Source organism: Leishmania infantum, chromosome 32 (genome assembly GCF_000002875.2).
Source record: "Leishmania infantum JPCM5 genome chromosome 32".
NCBI lineage: Eukaryota > Euglenozoa > Kinetoplastea > Trypanosomatida > Trypanosomatidae > Leishmania > Leishmania infantum.
The window spans coordinates 467764-484921 of record NC_009416.2 but is presented as its reverse complement, the minus strand read 5'-3'; the positions used below and the strand labels follow the sequence as shown (position 1 = coordinate 484921).

The 17158-nt window shown below is 59.3% G+C and overlaps 6 protein-coding genes across 6 annotated transcripts; all 6 read right to left on the bottom strand.

Moving 5' to 3' along the window:
• Positions 1-1007: 1007 nt before the first annotated feature.
• Positions 1008-2219, bottom strand: LINJ_32_1290 (putative ADP-ribosylation factor GTPase activating protein 1; the record flags this gene model as incomplete). The annotated part of the gene is made up of 1 exon (XM_001467772.1): positions 1008-2219. The coding sequence occupies one exon, from the start codon at positions 2217-2219 to the stop codon at positions 1008-1010; it is 1212 nt and encodes a 403-aa protein (XP_001467809.1).
• Positions 2220-3457: 1238 nt separating this feature from the next.
• On the bottom strand, positions 3458-5851 carry LINJ_32_1280 (conserved hypothetical protein; the record flags this gene model as incomplete). The annotated part of the gene is made up of 1 exon (XM_001467771.1): positions 3458-5851. One exon carries the CDS (start codon positions 5849-5851, stop codon positions 3458-3460), a length of 2394 nt encoding a protein of 797 aa, XP_001467808.1.
• A 1177-nt stretch (positions 5852-7028) lies between these two features.
• LINJ_32_1270 (conserved hypothetical protein) lies at positions 7029-9434 on the bottom strand (the record flags this gene model as incomplete). The annotated part of the gene is made up of 1 exon (XM_001467770.1): positions 7029-9434. The coding sequence occupies one exon, from the start codon at positions 9432-9434 to the stop codon at positions 7029-7031; it is 2406 nt and encodes an 801-aa protein (XP_001467807.1).
• A 1033-nt stretch (positions 9435-10467) lies between these two features.
• On the bottom strand, positions 10468-11292 carry LINJ_32_1260 (putative proteasome regulatory non-ATP-ase subunit; the record flags this gene model as incomplete). The annotated part of the gene is made up of 1 exon (XM_001467769.1): positions 10468-11292. The coding sequence occupies one exon, from the start codon at positions 11290-11292 to the stop codon at positions 10468-10470; it is 825 nt and encodes a 274-aa protein (XP_001467806.1).
• Positions 11293-12026: 734 nt separating this feature from the next.
• LINJ_32_1250 (conserved hypothetical protein) lies at positions 12027-13727 on the bottom strand (the record flags this gene model as incomplete). The annotated part of the gene is made up of 1 exon (XM_001467768.1): positions 12027-13727. The coding sequence occupies one exon, from the start codon at positions 13725-13727 to the stop codon at positions 12027-12029; it is 1701 nt and encodes a 566-aa protein (XP_001467805.1).
• A 1200-nt stretch (positions 13728-14927) lies between these two features.
• On the bottom strand, positions 14928-16910 carry LINJ_32_1240 (conserved hypothetical protein; the record flags this gene model as incomplete). The annotated part of the gene is made up of 1 exon (XM_001467767.1): positions 14928-16910. One exon carries the CDS (start codon positions 16908-16910, stop codon positions 14928-14930), a length of 1983 nt encoding a protein of 660 aa, XP_001467804.1.
• Positions 16911-17158: the final 248 nt, after the last annotated feature.

The following is a 17158-nucleotide window of genomic DNA, read 5'->3' as shown; positions in this document are numbered from 1 at the left end:
GAGAGAGAGAGACTGAGGGCCACCACTTCGTCACCGTGGCTTCTTCCTACCATACTCTTGTTTTGATCGTGTGTGTGTGTGTGTGTGTGTGCACCGATGGATGATGGCTGCCGGCTTTGACGAGTGCACGCATGCGCTGCTTGCAGGGCGAAGAGAGGAAGCGTGAAATGATACGAGGGCGCAGCAGTAACTTTATATATACATATACATACGTGTAGATCACCATATCGTGATGAGATGACGGTGACCCGAATACGCGATCACGTGGGGTAGGTGGGTGACTTTCGATGCTGCGGTACACCTCTCCTTCTCTTTCGCTATCGTCTGCCGCTTCCCGGAGGGGGCACACGGCAGGGGGCTGTTCATCTGCGAGCACAGGCAGCCAGCTTCTACTACACCGGAGGCGGCGCAGCCCGCCTGCATCATCACGATCAACAGTTGTGGCGCTTCTTCTTTTTCTCTCGTGGCACTTGAGGAGGAGGAGTGTGTGCCTCTTTACCTCTCCGGTGCCTTTCCGTTTGTCGTTTTCTCAATAAACTATTCGGATGCGTGTCACACGGACGAGGGCAACGGCGGCTTTCGCGACAGCAACGGGGAAGGGGCTGCCGTGGTTCGCACAGAGAGGAGAACTCGCTGCCCACAGGTACACAGGGAGAGAGATGCCAAGTGGAGATGAAGCGCATCGAGCCGGCCATGCACGCATACACATACACCGAGTTGGAGGTAGGGGGACGCGCACACAACGCCTGGTGCGCGCACAACCCTCCATTCACGTGCAACATGATATAAGCAAGCACCGCGTCGCTGTAGAGCCCGCGCTCTGCTGCAAACTAAGAGAGCCGCCGCCGGAGGGAGACGACCGCAGCGCGGCGCAGAGACGGGGAGGAGAGAGACACGCATACACATGAGAACACTACGTGTGCATGCACATATATGTATGCCCGTTCCACCCCAACAAGCAACACGCGGTCAAACTTCTAGTCCCTTTTCATGACTCGCGGGGCGCGTTAGAAGTACTCGTTATCCCAGGCCCATTCGTCCTTCGTCGACTGCGGTGCAGGAGGGGAAGCACTCACACCACCACCAGCACCACCTCCACCGAGCGGGTTCACGGGGCGGCTCGATGTCGGTTGTGTTTGCGGAAGTGCGGTACTGGGGCTGGCTCGAGTGGGTGAGCCCCAACCAGATGAGACAGAGGCGGTCACGCTCTCCGCTGGCGAGCTCGCGGACACGCTCTGCCACAGCACTCGCCCTTGGCACACTGGCGATGACTCTGGTGACGCGGGACCGACCGGCTTCGCTTGCACCGCGACGCGAGAGCCTTGCCCGTCACCGCTGCTGCCTTCAATGTGGCCGTACCGAGTCTGGCCAGCGGCACGGTTGTCTACGCCGCTCTCCGTCTGCGCCTGACGCGCGTTTTGGAGCATGCGGTCAAGGCCGTCGTCTTTGTCGCGGCCGCCGCCTTCCGCTATTCGCTGCTGCAGGTCCGCGGCGTAGGTAGACACTGTGGCTGACACGCCCGCCCACTTCTGCGCCAAGCTGCTGCGCATCCCCTCCACGTCGGCGCTCTGAACTGCTTTTGTGGCGTGCTGCGCTAGTTCGGCTGTCTTCTGCGACACGGCGCTCCATCCGCTGTAGAGCGCAGAGTACCACTCACTGTCGCCGCGGCTGCTGCCTGACATCACGTGCGGCTGCCCGTTCGAGCCAACACCGGCGAAGCGGTTCGGGTCCGTCTGCGGGTACGATGACGTTGGGGACGGCCCTGCGAGGCTCGCCGCGGCTTTCAGCCGCGTGTACCAAGCTGGCGGCTGCCAGGACGCCTCGTTGAAGGGCTTGCCAAGCGCCTCGGACTCGAGCATGTCTGCGTAGCGGAGAGCTGGGAGAGACTCGTAGCGGGCTTTCAAGGGGGTCTTGGGGACTTTGTGCGCCTCAAAGTACAGCCGCGCGCGGCGGTTGCCGCCCAGCTCCATCTGACGCAGCTTTTCCGGCTTCCACTTTACCCAGCCGTCCATAGTGGAGCTGCGGACAAACGAGAGATGCACACCGAGGCCGCGGTGCTGCCCGCTGCAGTTTAGGCAAATGAAGGTGCCGTGCATGACATCGCACCACTGCGGGGAGGGGGCGCCGCACTCGAAGCACTGGTTGCACTCAGGGTCCTTGGCGAGGATGGCAACAAATGCCCGCTCATCCTCGGGGCTGACGTAGTTGCGGCCAGCCATGGGCACAAGAGCAGCAGAAAGGAGATGCGTACGCTCCGCGACGCAGGGTGGGTGCGCGCCAACGATGGGGGAGGAGCAGCCTAAAAGGGTGAACGCGTAGAGATATTCGACGTGCCCGCATGCGACGTCGTGTAAGTTTGTGAGAGCAGCGAGGCAAAGCTGTCACCTGCCACACAACGGGCGTACGCAATAGGTCGAAGATGATGCGCAGAGAGCCGCCGACGCCGTGAACAAAAAAGGGCAAGGGAGAAAAGATGATAAAGACAGCAAACCATAGCAAGTGACTCCTAATGAATGGCAGTGGATGATGACTAGCGAGCGAGGAAATGAGTTACAGGGCGAGGGCAATCATTCGCTTTCCTTTTTTTTTTTGATACGCCCACGCAAGACTTTGCCGAATGCGATGAGTAGCGGATACGGCGAAGGGCGAGAGGAAGGAGAACGGGGAGTGAGCTAAGCTCCATGTGCTGCAGAACAGGAGGAAAAAGGCAACGGAGGGAGAGAAGTGTACAGTGTTTTGGAAGCATCGCGCAAAAGGATGCGTACCGTGCGAACACAGAACCCGACGGTGATGATAGACGAAAGGAGACATCTTACTGGAGTAGCGGGCGCGCAGCCGGCAATGGATGCGAGGACATCTCTCTGTCCAATGCGCGGGGTAGGAGGTCTACTTGCAAGGGCGTTGGAGCCTGAAGGCGACCGCTGAACTTCCTCACATCCGCACTCGGCAGCTAAACCGTGTCCCTCTCTGTTTTCACTCACCGCGAGCAAGTAAGCGCATCGAAGTCACGCATTCGTTGCTTCACTCGTTTTTTGTTTGCCAGTTTTTTTGTGCTCCACTCATGCCGCCGCATTTGCAGTGCGAGGCGGTGGCAGTTATCAGAGGCGTGCGCGCCCGCATGCGCCGATAAAAAAAGGAGGCGCTCATCATGGCACACTAAAGCGCCACAACCACTGATGGGTGCCACAAATGCGGCACACGTGCACCATTAATATATACATCGGTTTGGTCGTGAGATGCGACGCAGAGCCCGGACTGTCAATGCAGCGCAAGATCGTGGATCGATGTTTGTGGCGAAGCTAACGGCTGAAGAGCACGATTGAATATTTGAGATGCTCTATGCTTCCCTCCCTGTGTGTGTGTGTGTGTGTGTAGGAGGCGGTTGTAATCCGAATGAAAACTGCAGAAGCGGGCCTTGACCCGTCGCGTAGATGGACAACGCACGCGCACTGCCCCATCAGAGTTTCTCGTCCTTCTGCATGAGCTGCAGCTGCTCGGCCGTGGCCTCGCGCAGTTTTCGATTCGGTTGCAGTTTGCCCTTGGCCTGCCTCCATTCCTTTCGCAGCTTCGTCAGCCTCTCCTTGTCACCCGGGCTACTAGACACCCGCGGCTCTTCCTCGCCCTTCCCGACTCCCGGAGACGATCGAGCACTGCCGCTGTCTCCCGCGCCGCGCTGGAAGGGCGAGCCCCCTACCAGGCCCAGTCGTTTGCTTACAGTCGTCTCTCGCACCTCCAAATCACCGATACGCGCCTCGTAGACCTGGCGCAGAAAGCCGACTTTCGAGGTAAAGTCCTCCTGCATCTTGGCGATCTGCTTCTGCTGGCGCTGGAGCTGCACCGCCTGGCGAGCCATTACAGCCTCGGAGGAGGCGTTCTCGGCACGAGAGCCGCCACGCGCCTCTGAGGGCGTACTCGGGCTGCCCAGCTTGGAGAACAAGGACGAGAACGAGTTGGCCTCCTGTGCCGTGAAGCTCTCGTTACCGGTGCAGACAGACGCGGAGCTCGGTGCGCCGCGGGTGCCACCAGGCCGGCCACCAGTGGGTTGCAAGGCCGTCTCCATGTTGTACTCTTGCTGCTCCAGCAGTGCCGCACGTCCGGTAAGGCCGCCCGCGATCTCCAGGGCGTCGGCGCGCGGCGTCGTCGACGCTGACAGCGTCAGCATCTTCAGGAACGCGCCCATCTCGTCGTCAAGCACCAACGCGCCCTGCAGTTCATCCATGTCGTCATCGATATCGTGCATCAGGTCGAGAAAAGCCGAGACGGTGTCGAACGGCAGCACATCGGGGTCATCGCTCCGTGCGCTCGTGGGAGCGCTGACGGGCACTGGCATGCCGGTCGTGCTGCTTGACCCTCGCGCGCTCGCCAACTTGGAGCCGCCGCCGCTCGGCGGAGCTGAGGTGCGAAGTGGTGGAGGAGTGACGCCAGAGTGGGACACTCGCATACTGCGGAGGCCAGGCGACAGCGCCAGAGCCACCGGTGTGGCACTGTGAACGGTTCCGTCAATTACCGCCATCTCGCTCTCCGCTGCCATAATCTGCGACTCCGTGAGGCCAGGTAGCATACGTGACGCTCCCGCAGTCAAGGAAGGTCCAGCAGTGCTGCTGCGGGCAAATTCAGACATTTCGCCCTCGCCTTGCTGCTGTTGCTCCGTCAACTTGTATCCGCGCAGCGTCGCCAGCGTGTACCCCCCATGCCACCGCTGCGTGCTGATATTGCCGAAGCGATCAACAGAGGTGAGGTTGCCGCTAGGAAAGGTGACGCGTATCCGGCGCACCACCTCGGACGTGTTGTGCTGCAGTTGCGCGAGGATGGCGCGGGCGTTGCGCAATTTCGCATTTTGCAGGTCGTACAGACGAATGTGTTGGAAGGAGAGGCAGAGAATTTTCTTGCGCTCCTGCAGCGCGTTCATCAGCTCCTGTGCCGTTTCTACCACCGTGTCCTTTACCGCTGTGAACCGGCCCATAAGCTGCTGGAAATTTGCCTCCAGCATCTTGAGCTTGAATCGCACGGTTGGCTCGACTGCCGTGTACGCCTCGCCCGTCCGTCGTCCCTGGCTGCAGCTCAGCAGAACTTCCCGAACGTCCGTGATAAGCCCTCGTGAGCCGCGGAGCTGCTCGCTGAGGCTATCCATGGTTTGCCGGAACGTGATGCGTGCGGGGTTGAGACTCTCCTGCACCATCATCTCTCCCGTCACCTGCTGGTACGCGGCCTTACAGTGCCCCTCGAGTCCCGAGTTGAGTTGATGAAACAGCAGCGCCATCTGGTCCTCCAAGGCAGTGCTTTGCTTCTTGAGCACCTTGTTGTGCGTCTCTAGCAGCTCCACCGCCCTTCCGTGGTCGTATGCCACCTGGCCGACATTGTCGAGCATCTCCTTCAGCCGTCGCCGCTCCTCCTCCGACGCGCTCAGCTGCCTCTTCAGCTCACGGATCTCGCGCTGAAGCAGACGCACCTCAGCGAAGCGGAAGTGCTCGTCGTTGTGGTCGTCCGCAAAAACGACGCCAAAGAAGCAGCTCAGCAGCCGACCAAGCTCAGCGGTGCGCCGGAACAGCCGAGAGGAGAGAAGCAGCAGGTCGGTGACAGGCAGCGACGATGGCATCTCACTCTCAAGATGGTACAGAATATCCTTGAAGCTGACCACATCGTAGACGTCGCCGGCCACGAGGGTCAGGCAAGAATGGATCATTTGCCGCAGCTCCACAAGACTCGCGTACTGCTCACTCGCCAGCGGATCATAAGCGTACTCAAGACTGTTGCAACCTGGCACAAAGGACGCCTCTGTCTGCACCTCATGTTGCGAGCGCTGACGTCCCATGAAGGTGCGTCGGCCTCTCACGCCGGCCGTCTCAGCCATGGCGCTAAGGTGACGATGGGGAAAAGAGGTATCAGCTACGAAGTAAAGTGTGTGTGTGTGTGTGTGTGTCGTGCCGGCCTACGGAGATCCGTTCCACTCCCCATCCGACGCCTCTCCCTCCCTCTTCTCCTTTTTTGTCCAAACCGTACAAGCTGTCGTGCGCACTCTGACAACGAACGGGTGTTCAGTAGTCCCGTTTGAAAGCAAGAGGGCAGCCAAACAGAATAACGTGCTCAGACGCCCTCGCTATAGAGAGTAGCGCAGTGCCTCGACAGAAACACCGACAGACACACACACACACACACACACAAACGCGCACAAAGGAGAGAAAACAGTAGGCGGGTCGAGGGACGAGCAGCCTTGTGGGTTGCACATGCAGTGCGAATAACCGACGAATGAGATAGAGGAGGAAAAGGATACACGCGAGAGATGTCAAGAGAAAGTTTGAAGTGCCTGAGATGTGCCTGTGCACTTGTGCGAAGGGCGGCATCGGCATTTCGCTACACTCGTGAGGGCTTGCGTGAAGCGTGGCAAAATGAGCGAGAGGAGGGCGGAAGAACAGAAGGCTGACGCACAGGTGGTCCCGTGGACTGCGCCCCTTCCGGCATCTGCCACCCACCCCCTCAACCCTTTCCGTTTTCGCTCCCACCCGCATCGACCGCCCGAGAGGGGCGCTCACCAACTCGTGGCGACACGCGCACACACGACATCCCTCTTCACCAGACAACAACACGAAGAAAAAGAGATGAGTATCCAGGGCGAAGAGTGCCAGCAACCGCGCTGATTGGACGAGCGGGCAGCACCACACTTTCGAAGATGGGAATGTCCCCCACGTGCAGTGGCAAACCCATCATCACGCTGTCTCTGTGTATCTGCGTTATTCGCAAAGGGAAAACGACAACAAAAAACGGAGTTCCAGCTGTTTTGTTGGCTCTTGTGCGCGCACAAGTAGTGTACATCAAATAGCATAGTTCCACACGGGGATGACCCCCCCCCACACACACACACACATCAGACACACACATACGCCCACAAGATGCCCTTTCCCACGGCGAGACAAGCTCCAAGACATGCGCAGGGTGAGAGCAGGAGGGGCCTGCATCCTGTCCCCCCCCCATCACCCTTGCGTTTGGCTTGTCATGAAATCGGGATGAGCACTGCAGCTTCTTCATCTCTTTCATCCCTCCCCTCGCACCTTCATCTTCTGCAGCGTGATCGGCGGCGGTGGTGTGTAAAAGAGGGCGCGAGAAACGACCTCCGCCAAGACCTGGCGTCCGTGCGCGTCAGCGAGGAAGACGGCCATCGTGCTCTCTGCTGGCGGCACTCGGTGCTCCTTCATGTCGCTGAGCACATCGTACACAAAAGGCTCCTCGTGCTCAACGAGGGTCTTCAAAATGCTATTGTAGCAAAGCACGTCTAGAGGAATGCAGTTCACGCAGGCCTGGTGGAACACCCGCCTTACCGCTGCGACGTCGCCTTGTCGACCGGCGACTTCAAAGAGCGCATAGTAGGACTCGGTGCTCGCCTCTAGCTCCGAACTGCATTGGATCTGGTGGAACAGCTGCTCCACCATATCGTACCGCGCGTGAGCGAGGTAGTACTGCATCAGAATCGTGTAGCACTGCACGTCCGCGGCTGGTGCACTGGCATTGGCGGAGCTGCCGTGCTCCGCGCTCAGTCGATCAAACCAGACTTGAATGCGCGCATCGTCGCGGACGAGAAAGAAGCGCAGGACAGAGTGATAGAAGGCGACGGTGAGGGGGCTACTATTGTGCGTCACATCCTCCACGAAGGCGACTACACTGTCCACCGGCACATCCATCTTGCCCGTCAAAGCGTCGAGGCGAATGCAAAACGTCTCCTCGTTGGCGGCTGCGATAGAGTAGGGCTGCACCATCATCGTGTAGAGACTTTCGGCAAAGGCGGCCTTACTCGGTTTCGCGTGGGCGTAGCGCAGGACAATGTTACACGTATCCGTGTTGGCCCAGGCGCCGGTCGGGTGAATGCCCATGCGCATCTGCTCGTACTCGGAGAAGATAGCCGTTCCGGCGTCCACCGCGCAGAGGACGCGGAGAAAGGCGTTCATGAGCGGTGTATCGATGAGGACGTCCCGCTCCTTCAGCTCCGCGACCACATCCTCGGCCCATTTAAGGTCCTTGGCTGCACAGCACACCTCCAAAAGAAGCAGCCCCAGCGAGGCATTCAGCGTCATGCCGCTCTTCCGCATGTCTGCGCTCACCTCCTTCGCCAATGTGTAGTGCTGGTAGAAGAGACACGCCTTCATCATCTGCCGCCAGGTCTCCAGGTTAGGTCGAACGGCATCGCTGCGCATGTTACCCACTTCCTCCTCGTCTTCCGCTTGGAGCGCCTCTTCCAAGAGTATGCCGGCATCGGCCCGATGCATGCCATCGTCATTGCCGTTCGCTATCCCCCATTTACGCGACGACGAAGAGGGTTCACGGCCAGCGCCTCTGGATCGGTCCACGATCTCGCTCGTGTGCAACACCATGTCGTTGTACACAACGAACACCCGCTCGTCCTCACAGCTCCGAAGGATGCTGAGCGCTTTGTTGTAGGTGTAGGTGTCCGGCCACACCTGGATTGACCGCATCTCGCGCAGGAGTGTCATGACGAGCTCGGCAATAGCCTGCAAGCCTTGCAGAATCTGCTCCCGTGTGCGGCGCTCTGCTGAGTAGGCGCCAGTACCGCGCACGTAGTCGAGCCGCTGCTCACACACGGTGATCAGGTAGTTGTACGTCTCCACATTCGGGATGAGGCCCTTCTTCTTCATCTCCTCCACGAACTGGAAAGCACGGTCATAATCGCCATGCCGGCACGCCGCCTTCAGGATGGTGTTGTAGCTCCGAATCGTCGGCTTCAAGTTGAGATAGAGCAGTTCCTGAAACACCCTCAGCGTCTCCTCGTACGGCGCTGATTCCATCATCACACTCATGAGGCAGTTGTACGTGTTCACGTCGCGCTGCACGTTGAGCTGCTTCATCTCCTCGATAAGAAAGGTTGCCTGTGCCACGTCACGGACGGCCGCGCAGTACCCCAGCAGGGTGTTGTACACGGCTGTCTCGGGCACCAGATGAAACTGCTCTCGCAGCTGCTGGTAGAAGAGGAAGGCCCGGTTGTACAGCGCGCTGCGCTCGCATGCGCGAAACAGTAGCATGTAGCTCTCCATGTTGGGCCGCACGCTACTGTTCTCCTTGAGCCCCTCACTCTTGAGCTCGTCGTAGAGGGTGAAGATGGCGCCATCGGTGAAACGGGTGACTCGTTTCATCAGCAAGTTGTACGTCTGCGTGTTCAAAGGTATTCCCTCAGAGTGCATGCGATGATGTACGAGGGCGACCATCTGCCGCGAGTCTTCGTGCACCGAATCCTTGGCGAGAAGGGCGTTGAAGCTTGCGGTGTACGGCGCGCACTCCATAACGATCTGATACGTCTCTTCGTGGTCGTCGTTCGTCGCGGTGCGCGACGCCTGCTCCACAGCCGCTGCAGCCGGCTGGACGAAGCGGTCTTCTGTGCCGTCGCGGCGGCGAATGATCAGCTCTGCTGGCGGTCGCTTTGTGAGAAACATTGTGACGTCAAGCGTCCAAGGTGCGGTTGAATCTGTCGCGTTCTTGAATGCGTTCTACGCAAGGGAGTGTACGTGTTTCCTCTGAAACACCGGGTAACGGCGGGACACCCACCGACAGCGTGAGGTGACTGTGCTCGCCCGTTCGGGAGACGGTGGCAACGTTCTTCTCGTTTCGACACCGAGGATTGAGGAGAAGGAAGGAGAGCCGTCGTGAGATCCGAGAGGGGGAGAGGCGCGTGAGGCCTTAGTGGTGTACATTGTGTCAGCGGAAGACGCGGAAGAAGGAGGGGTAGGGGGTTAAGGGACACCACGGTGACATCCCTACTTTTCTTGTTGCTTGCTTTCCCTGTACTGCGCACGCGTTTTTTCCTTCTCTCGGGCGCCATGAAGTGGCCTCATCGATTCAAACGTGGCACGTTTTGCTTGTGTGTGTGTGTGCGTGTGAGCAATGCAGCCGACCAAGGGTGTACACCCTTGCACGCACCTGTCCAGGCAGTACACATGGAATGTCTGTCACGGTGGTGACAGACATTCCATACACCCAAACACCGGCGCAGCTCAAGATTCGGTACCTTCAGTTGCTTGTGCACAGGCCTGTCAGACAACGCCAACAATGAAACATCTGCAGATAAAAGGGAGTGGGAGCCGTGGACCAAGAGACAGCGGAAGGAGAGCGGTGCGCGCGTGCCAACACTCCCTCGCGAAAACCCGCACACACGCAGACACAAAGCACAGGCTGGTCCGACGAGGTTTTCACGGCTATAAGGTGGTCTGAGTGTGGGGGACGTGAGAAGTGGGAAGAATGCCCTGCGTGCACGTCGTCTCGCACTCCTCAAAAGCCGTCTAGGACGTGGAGGACAGGGCCGACACAGGGAGGGGGAAGGGCATGCGCGAAATACAAACCGAAGAGGAACCGCACCGATGACTTCCATTGCTTCCGTGCGCGAAGCTCGCCGTCTTCTCACCACCCCCTTCTCATCAAGCTCGCGCACATCCTCGAGATGCGCACAGCACACGCACGGCAGCGAGATGCTCACACGATGTTCTGCAGGTCGGCGACAAAGTTGATGTGCTGCTCAATCATCTCCTTGAAAGGGATTTCCTTTTGCAGCGTGTCGTCCTCGCGGGTGAAAACAAAGTGCGTGCCGTCCGCGGACAGCGCCCACTCCCGCTCCGCGCCGATCTCGCGCACCTTCGCCTCCGTGTCCACCATTAGAATCCGCTGCGCGGCCGGGATGGACAGCTGCCTGTACGACTCAGGAATGCAGTTGGCGACCTCGTCGCGCACCGTCTGCTCCAGCATCTCCACGACAGGCAGGTACTCATTCGACGGCACCTTCTTCCGTGAGGTGAGGAGCTTGTTGTAACTGCCTTCCATCAGGTACCGCTCGAGCCCGACGGCGAAGCGGATGTACAGGTTCGAGCCATGCGTGGCAAACGGGATTTTTTCCATCTCGGAATGAAACTCAGCAATGCGGCTGCACACAAGGAGTCGGATGAGGTTCAGCCCGAGCAGCATGAGGTACTGTGGCGACTCTGGCAGCTCATCGGAGCCGATGTCGCTGTAGTACAGCTGCAGCTGGTTAAAGTACACCTCGAAGGAAGCAAGGTCCTTTTGGTGCGCCGAGGCCAGGACGCCGAGCTCAAGGTAGTCGCGCGCAAGTGAAAGCTCCTCGCTCCGGGTGTTGCTGCTGGCACCAGGGTTCAGGAAGGTGGGGAACACGATGATGCGACGCTTGATGTCCGCCAGAAGCTTGTTGCACTGGTCATCGTTTTTGGCTTCGTAGGCGGCCTTCAAGCTCTTCACATCCTCGGCAATCTTCCGCACGGTGATAGACAAGTCACCGAGGGCAGACATGGTTCCCGGGGAGAGCACGCAAGGAAACGGGAGAAGGACGACTGAGGGACACACGGCGCGCGTGACGGAGAGGCGAAATGTGGAATTCGTGCGCCAACGCAAAGTTCGCGAGCTCAGCGACGATGACGACGACCGAGACACGAGCACGAGCGACAGAGCAGAGTGAATAAGAGCTGCGCGCCAGTAGAGCGCGACCGTGATATTGTGGGGCAAGAAAACCAAAGGAAAAACAAAAGATTGCGATGGAAAGAGAGGGCGACAGAGGAGCAAGCAAGGCCATTTACCACTTGCACAGGGTGCGCCGGCGGCGAGGCAGATTATCGGCCTGGCTTGCTTTGGTGCCTGTGTGCCCCCAACGGTTGAGACGCGATACGAGCCCACAACAGCATTGAACGAAAGAGAGTGGGAGACCGGACTGGCACTGCACGCTTTCCCTACCCACGCCCCTCCACCTCACCGACCGCACAGCCCCACAGGTTCAGCCGAGTAAAGTGCCTTCTCCCAGGAAGACGAGTACATGGCAGCATATCTGCTTGCCGTTCCCTTCCTCATCCGATGTCGGTGTCAGCGTGATCTCTCCTTTTCTTTTTTTTTGGTTAGTTCGTTTGCATAGCAGTTTCAAACAGACAGCACTGTAGCAGAGTCCTTCGCGCACGAGATATCACCACGGTGGCAGCAGTCCTTTATGCACTACCACCAGGACTACCCCAACCCAGGAATGCCGATAGAGTATCTCAATCAAAATAGAGTGTCGGCCCGCAAGCTAGGAGGATGCCAGCACCAAAGCCCTCCTGCTCGCAACACAACTCGGCCGGCATCGCGATTGGCGCACCGGCAGTAGCCGGTGCAGAAGCGGAGGAAGGCGCGGTCCGCCAACCTGGACGCCGTCGCTTGCATGTGGTCCCCGAGGTGCCTTTGTCAGATCGCTCGACAGACTCACGAAAGCGTACACACTTCTTCGGCTTGTGGACGGCGGTGGCGCTCTCCTCACGTGACATCCGCAACCTTGACGGTGGTTCAGGCAATTTGGGGGGCTGGTTCGTGATGTTCGTTAAGAGCGGGGACTCATGGGAATCTTGGGTGGACGGGCCAGCTCTCCGCTCGGGGCGGCGCAGAAAGATCGGCGAGTTCTCCGTGGCGCACTCAGAAGCTTCACACATGACGGGGGCTACAGGCACACCACTTGGGACGGGCGCGGCCAGACCAAGTGCACCGGACATCGTGGTGGAGTTGATGTCGACGGCGGCCGCACCGACAGAATCGCCGAGGTCAGGAGTTAGCTCCAACGTCCACCGCTTGGCAGGCGTCGCGGCACCCTCTCTCTCAGCCTGCTTGTCCATCACCGACGGCTGCACCGGCATCCTCAAACCCTGAACCCGCCGCGCTGGCGGGCGAGTGTCATCGTCGAAGCCGCGCCCACTGTAACGGGCGTTCGACGGCGCCGCTAGCAAAGAGTGGCGCAGTTCCTCGACCTGCGTTAGGCAGCAAGAGACAGTGTTTCGTGGTGACAGAACGGCGAAATGCCGCGAAGACACAAACGGACTCATCGCGAGAGCGCGCACCCGCTGGGCGGCGGTGTCGAGAGGCGCAGAAGAAGCCTTCTCAATCAAGTCAAGCTCTGGGCCAGGTGTCCGTTTTTCCCCATCACTCGCCGACGGCCCTGGCGTTGCGGCAGCCGCCACCGCCATCGCATCGAATCCCTCCTGGAGCGGAACGCAAGATCGCTCCACTGAGAAGGTGGAAACCTGCGGGCTTCGGCTCGAGAACCGCACGTGGCGAGCACCTTCGGCGTCACCACGGCCGAGACCGCTCACCCCTCCATGGTCACAGAAGAGAGTAGAATTGCTGCTCAAATACGATGCAGCGGAAACATCAGCCTGATCTGCGGGGCACTCCGCCGCAATCGGCGAAACATCCGGGGAGTCACTCAACGGTTCTTTAGTAGCTGCCACTGCTACCGCCTCCGGCACAGTTGCCGCGCCCGGTGCGGAGGCTTTGTGCAGGCGAGACAAACGAACCGCAAACTCCTTCGACGGAGACGGTCGATTCTGAGTGAGTTTCGATCGTGCACCCCAGACGACAGTGCGGCTGTCAGGGTTCTGGGGCATTATTCGAGGACGAAGACGGCGCAGTTCAGATGTAATGATGAAGGCGACACTCTCCGATAGTCCTCTGTCACCCGGCGGCGGCGTCTGCGATGCTGCACGGTGTGGGGGCCGCGCTTCCGCAGGTGACCCTCGAATGCGCAGTTGGGGCCGATCTCTCATCACTCGGGGGTCCTCGAAGTCGCCCTGGCACAGCATCGCGGCGCTCACATGGCATTGCCGCTCGTACAGCTGCTTCAACTCGAGCCGCTTCTCTTCGATAGCCCGCTGCAACTCCTGCTGGCGAAGTGCGAAGCCCACAGAGCCAGCGCCCCCCGTGCTGCAGTGCATCGCCTCACATGCCGTGAGGCGACATCAATAGCAGGCTTCGATATTCGAGTACCCTCGTCGTTGCGCGTGCAGGCTTTTGTGCGTGGAGAAATGTGGGACAGGGAGGGAAGAGAGGAGAGCCAACAAGCGCAGAGAGTGGTTTAAAGCACCACCACTGGCGCGTTCGTCTGATGCAGCCGCCGAGTTCCAACCAGTGGGGGTGGGGTGGGGAATAAACGCAAGAAGACGTAAGTGGAAGTCGGTGTTGCATGGGGCCTTCTCCTTTCCATCGCCCTCTCCTTCTCTTGCCTTTTTTCTTGTCTGCGGGCGCCGCTGTGTGTGTCTGTCTGTACGTATTTGGAGGAGGGCCGGGGGGAGACGGGGGGCGGGAGATGCAAAGAAAAGAGGAGACGTGGGCGGCTGTTCTCTGCCCGACGTGCACCGTTTTGCGGGTGCAGAAGCCGTCGCAAGAAAGAGAACACACATCAGCCTACGCCGGAAGGGGTAGGTGCAGCACTTCTCTTGACGCCTCCAGCAGAGATATCGACGCGGAGGAGCCCACATGTCTATGCTGGCGAGACAGCCGTGCGGCGAACGTTGTTCACCTTCGCCCCTTTCTTGTTACCGCTGCCCGAATGGCAAAAATCAACGCCCCCTTCACTTTTTTCTTTGTTTTGACCTTCACAGCCCCCCACCCCTCCCCACTGCTTGGCGAGTTTCGTGGCCGTATGTGTGTCCGTGTGAGTGGGGGGGGGATAGAAGGAGTGGAAGACGGGGAAGAGGATGACGCAGAAGTGAAACAGAGCAAACGCAAAAAAAAATATATGTAAGAGACGACCAAATTACAAAAACATCATAACGACACATATACATACAGATAGACAGACAGAGGCGGAGAGATGGGATCTATGCGTGGCGGCCTACGCACCGCGAGCAACGAAAAGCGGAAGGGGTCTTAAAGAGAACTGAGGGGTGTAATCTGTACATCAAATTCGACATTGCGTGGAGGTGAGGGAACAGAGAGGACGGCGAAAACGAAAAACGACAACAACAGGGAGTGGCCTTTGGGGGATACAACAGAAAACAAGGAATATGCTTCACATAGAACAGCAAAATGTTTTGATAGCTGGTGAGGTTCGTATGGGCAATGGCACGAATCAAAGTCAGCGCAAGTGCCTTGGGCTTCTGTTAGTGTGTGCCAGCTCCTCTGTCCGCCGCGTGTTAGCCACCAGAAGCGCCAGCAAAGAGCCGCCCCTGGCGTTTGTGCAGTCGCTGCAACGCCGAGTCGCGCAGGAACCTGTTGTACTTGGTCTTTTGTGTCTCTGACAAATGGTAACGCTCATCCTTTTCTAGAATCCCGCTGGCGCTGTCGCGTAGAGAACTGACCTGAGGCTGCGTATGCACCGTCGAGGAGGCGCCTGATACGGCTCTGTTCATGCCCAGCGAGGAGTGCTGGCACAGGTGAGCACAAGCGTCATCTCGACCGGGCTGCGAACGCTCACCCACAACCGCGTGGTCCGTTACTGCACTCGCGGCCGTCTCCTGCGCCGCCTCCGCGCCTGTCTGAGGGGGCATCAGCTCCGGTGACACTGCTGGTGCCGTGGCCGGCCAAACCCCCTGCACAGGGCTAATCTCTTGCATCTGGGCTTGCGCAACATGCCACGTGTCACCATCCTTTTCGTCCCACCACGGGCGCGGGTGTGGCGACGCGAGTTCGCCCGTCAGCGTCGCGGGGTTCGGGGACCTCGACACGGGTGGTGTCGACTCATCCCTCACTGAGTAAAACTCATCCGGCGATTTTAGTTCACTCGCCGCGACCGGGATGAGCTGCTTGGTGGAGGCATTCAGCGACACTGCGCTCTCTGGGCTGGACAAGTCTCTGCGGGGCAGCATCCGCAGTTGCTCCTCGAGCTGCTCTCGTTCCATGGTGTCGAGGGGGCTTCCGGAGCCACCGTCGCCGTTCAGGATCGACGGGGTCGCATCAGCCTTCACGCTTACGGAGTTTGTTAGCCCGTAGGTGCGGCTGTAGCGGTCGATGTAGGCGACCACCACGGGGTCACGAGCCACGGAGCTGAAGGGACACCAAACTTCAGCGACATGGGCGCCGTCCACGCCGGCAGGCTCGTTGTACTGAACAAAGAGTTGGCGGCCGCCCTTCACGTCGAACTTTTCGCCAAGCACCGCAACGACGAGCCCGACTAAGCCGGCGTAAGTATCATCGCCTTCGGGGCTCCCCACCGCGCCCGCAGTGCCCCACCAAGACGACGAGGCAGGCATCTTCGAGTCGACATCCACCTCGTCCCCTGCGTCGCAGGTATACGAAGACCAGAGTGGAGCACACAGCTCCATGTAAATCTCCAGATGTGCTTCCACCTGCTCCTTTTCCAGCTGGATGCGTCCCGCCGCCTCACGAGAGGCAAAGAGCGCGACAGCAGCTTCCCTTTCCGCCGTCGCGCTGCGGAGGAACGCAGCGGAGGCGGCGGTAGCAGACGACGAGGCTTCCACTGCTGCGGCGTGTGACAAGGCCAGTTGCGCCGGCCGCTTCTGCAGGAGCAGGTGGCCGCCACCACCACGCGGAGTCAACCGCCTAGCTGGAGCGCGTGGGATCGGCACCGCGCGCATGCCTGCTGCTGCGCATCGCCGCTGCATACTGCTTCGGCGGCCTTGGCCCAGTTGCTGTAATTCTTCCGGCGCACAGAGCAGTGGCGTTATGGTCCTGATTGACGCAGCAGAGGGGAGGGTCGATGAACCAGCAAACCGGAACAGCAAGGGACTGCTGTCATCATTCTGCTGAAGCAATGCACTCAGCTCAAACATCCATGTCCAAACTGCTTTCAAGCCCCTCGACGCCAATAGGGACTCCACCCCGGTCGCATTCCGGGAGCTAAGTGATGCTGTCAACGATGCACCATGCTGCATCAAGAGAGGGCCCATCACACCCATGTTTGGCGCAAAGGCGGCGGCCAAGTGCAGCGGCGTCGCGCCGTACACGTTGCGGGCATCCACCTCGACGCCATGCTGAAGTAGCGCATACGCGGCAGCGACGTTGCCGACAGTGGCGGCCCAGTGAAGCATTGTATTACGACTCGCGTCGCGCATGTGCACATCCTCGCAGATGTCCAGATACCGGCGAAAAGGTTCCTCTAGCGGCGAGAGCAGCAGTTCCAGCACGTAGCTAAACGCTGACGACTCGTCAGAGTTCATGGCGGTAGAGTTGACGGTTGAGCAAACGAAATGGAAGAAAAAGTGCGAGCAGGCGGTACCTTCGGCGAAAACAAACGACGCAGCCGTCTACGTGAGATCGCGCATGTGCGGCGTTACCGAAGAGGAGGGTTCTTGCTGCCGCACACACGGGATCCAGGGGTGTTGTAGGGAAGATAAAGAGAGCAATGCCCACACGACAATCCGAAATCGCAGTGTACACGTAATGAGAGAACGAGACAGAGGAAAAG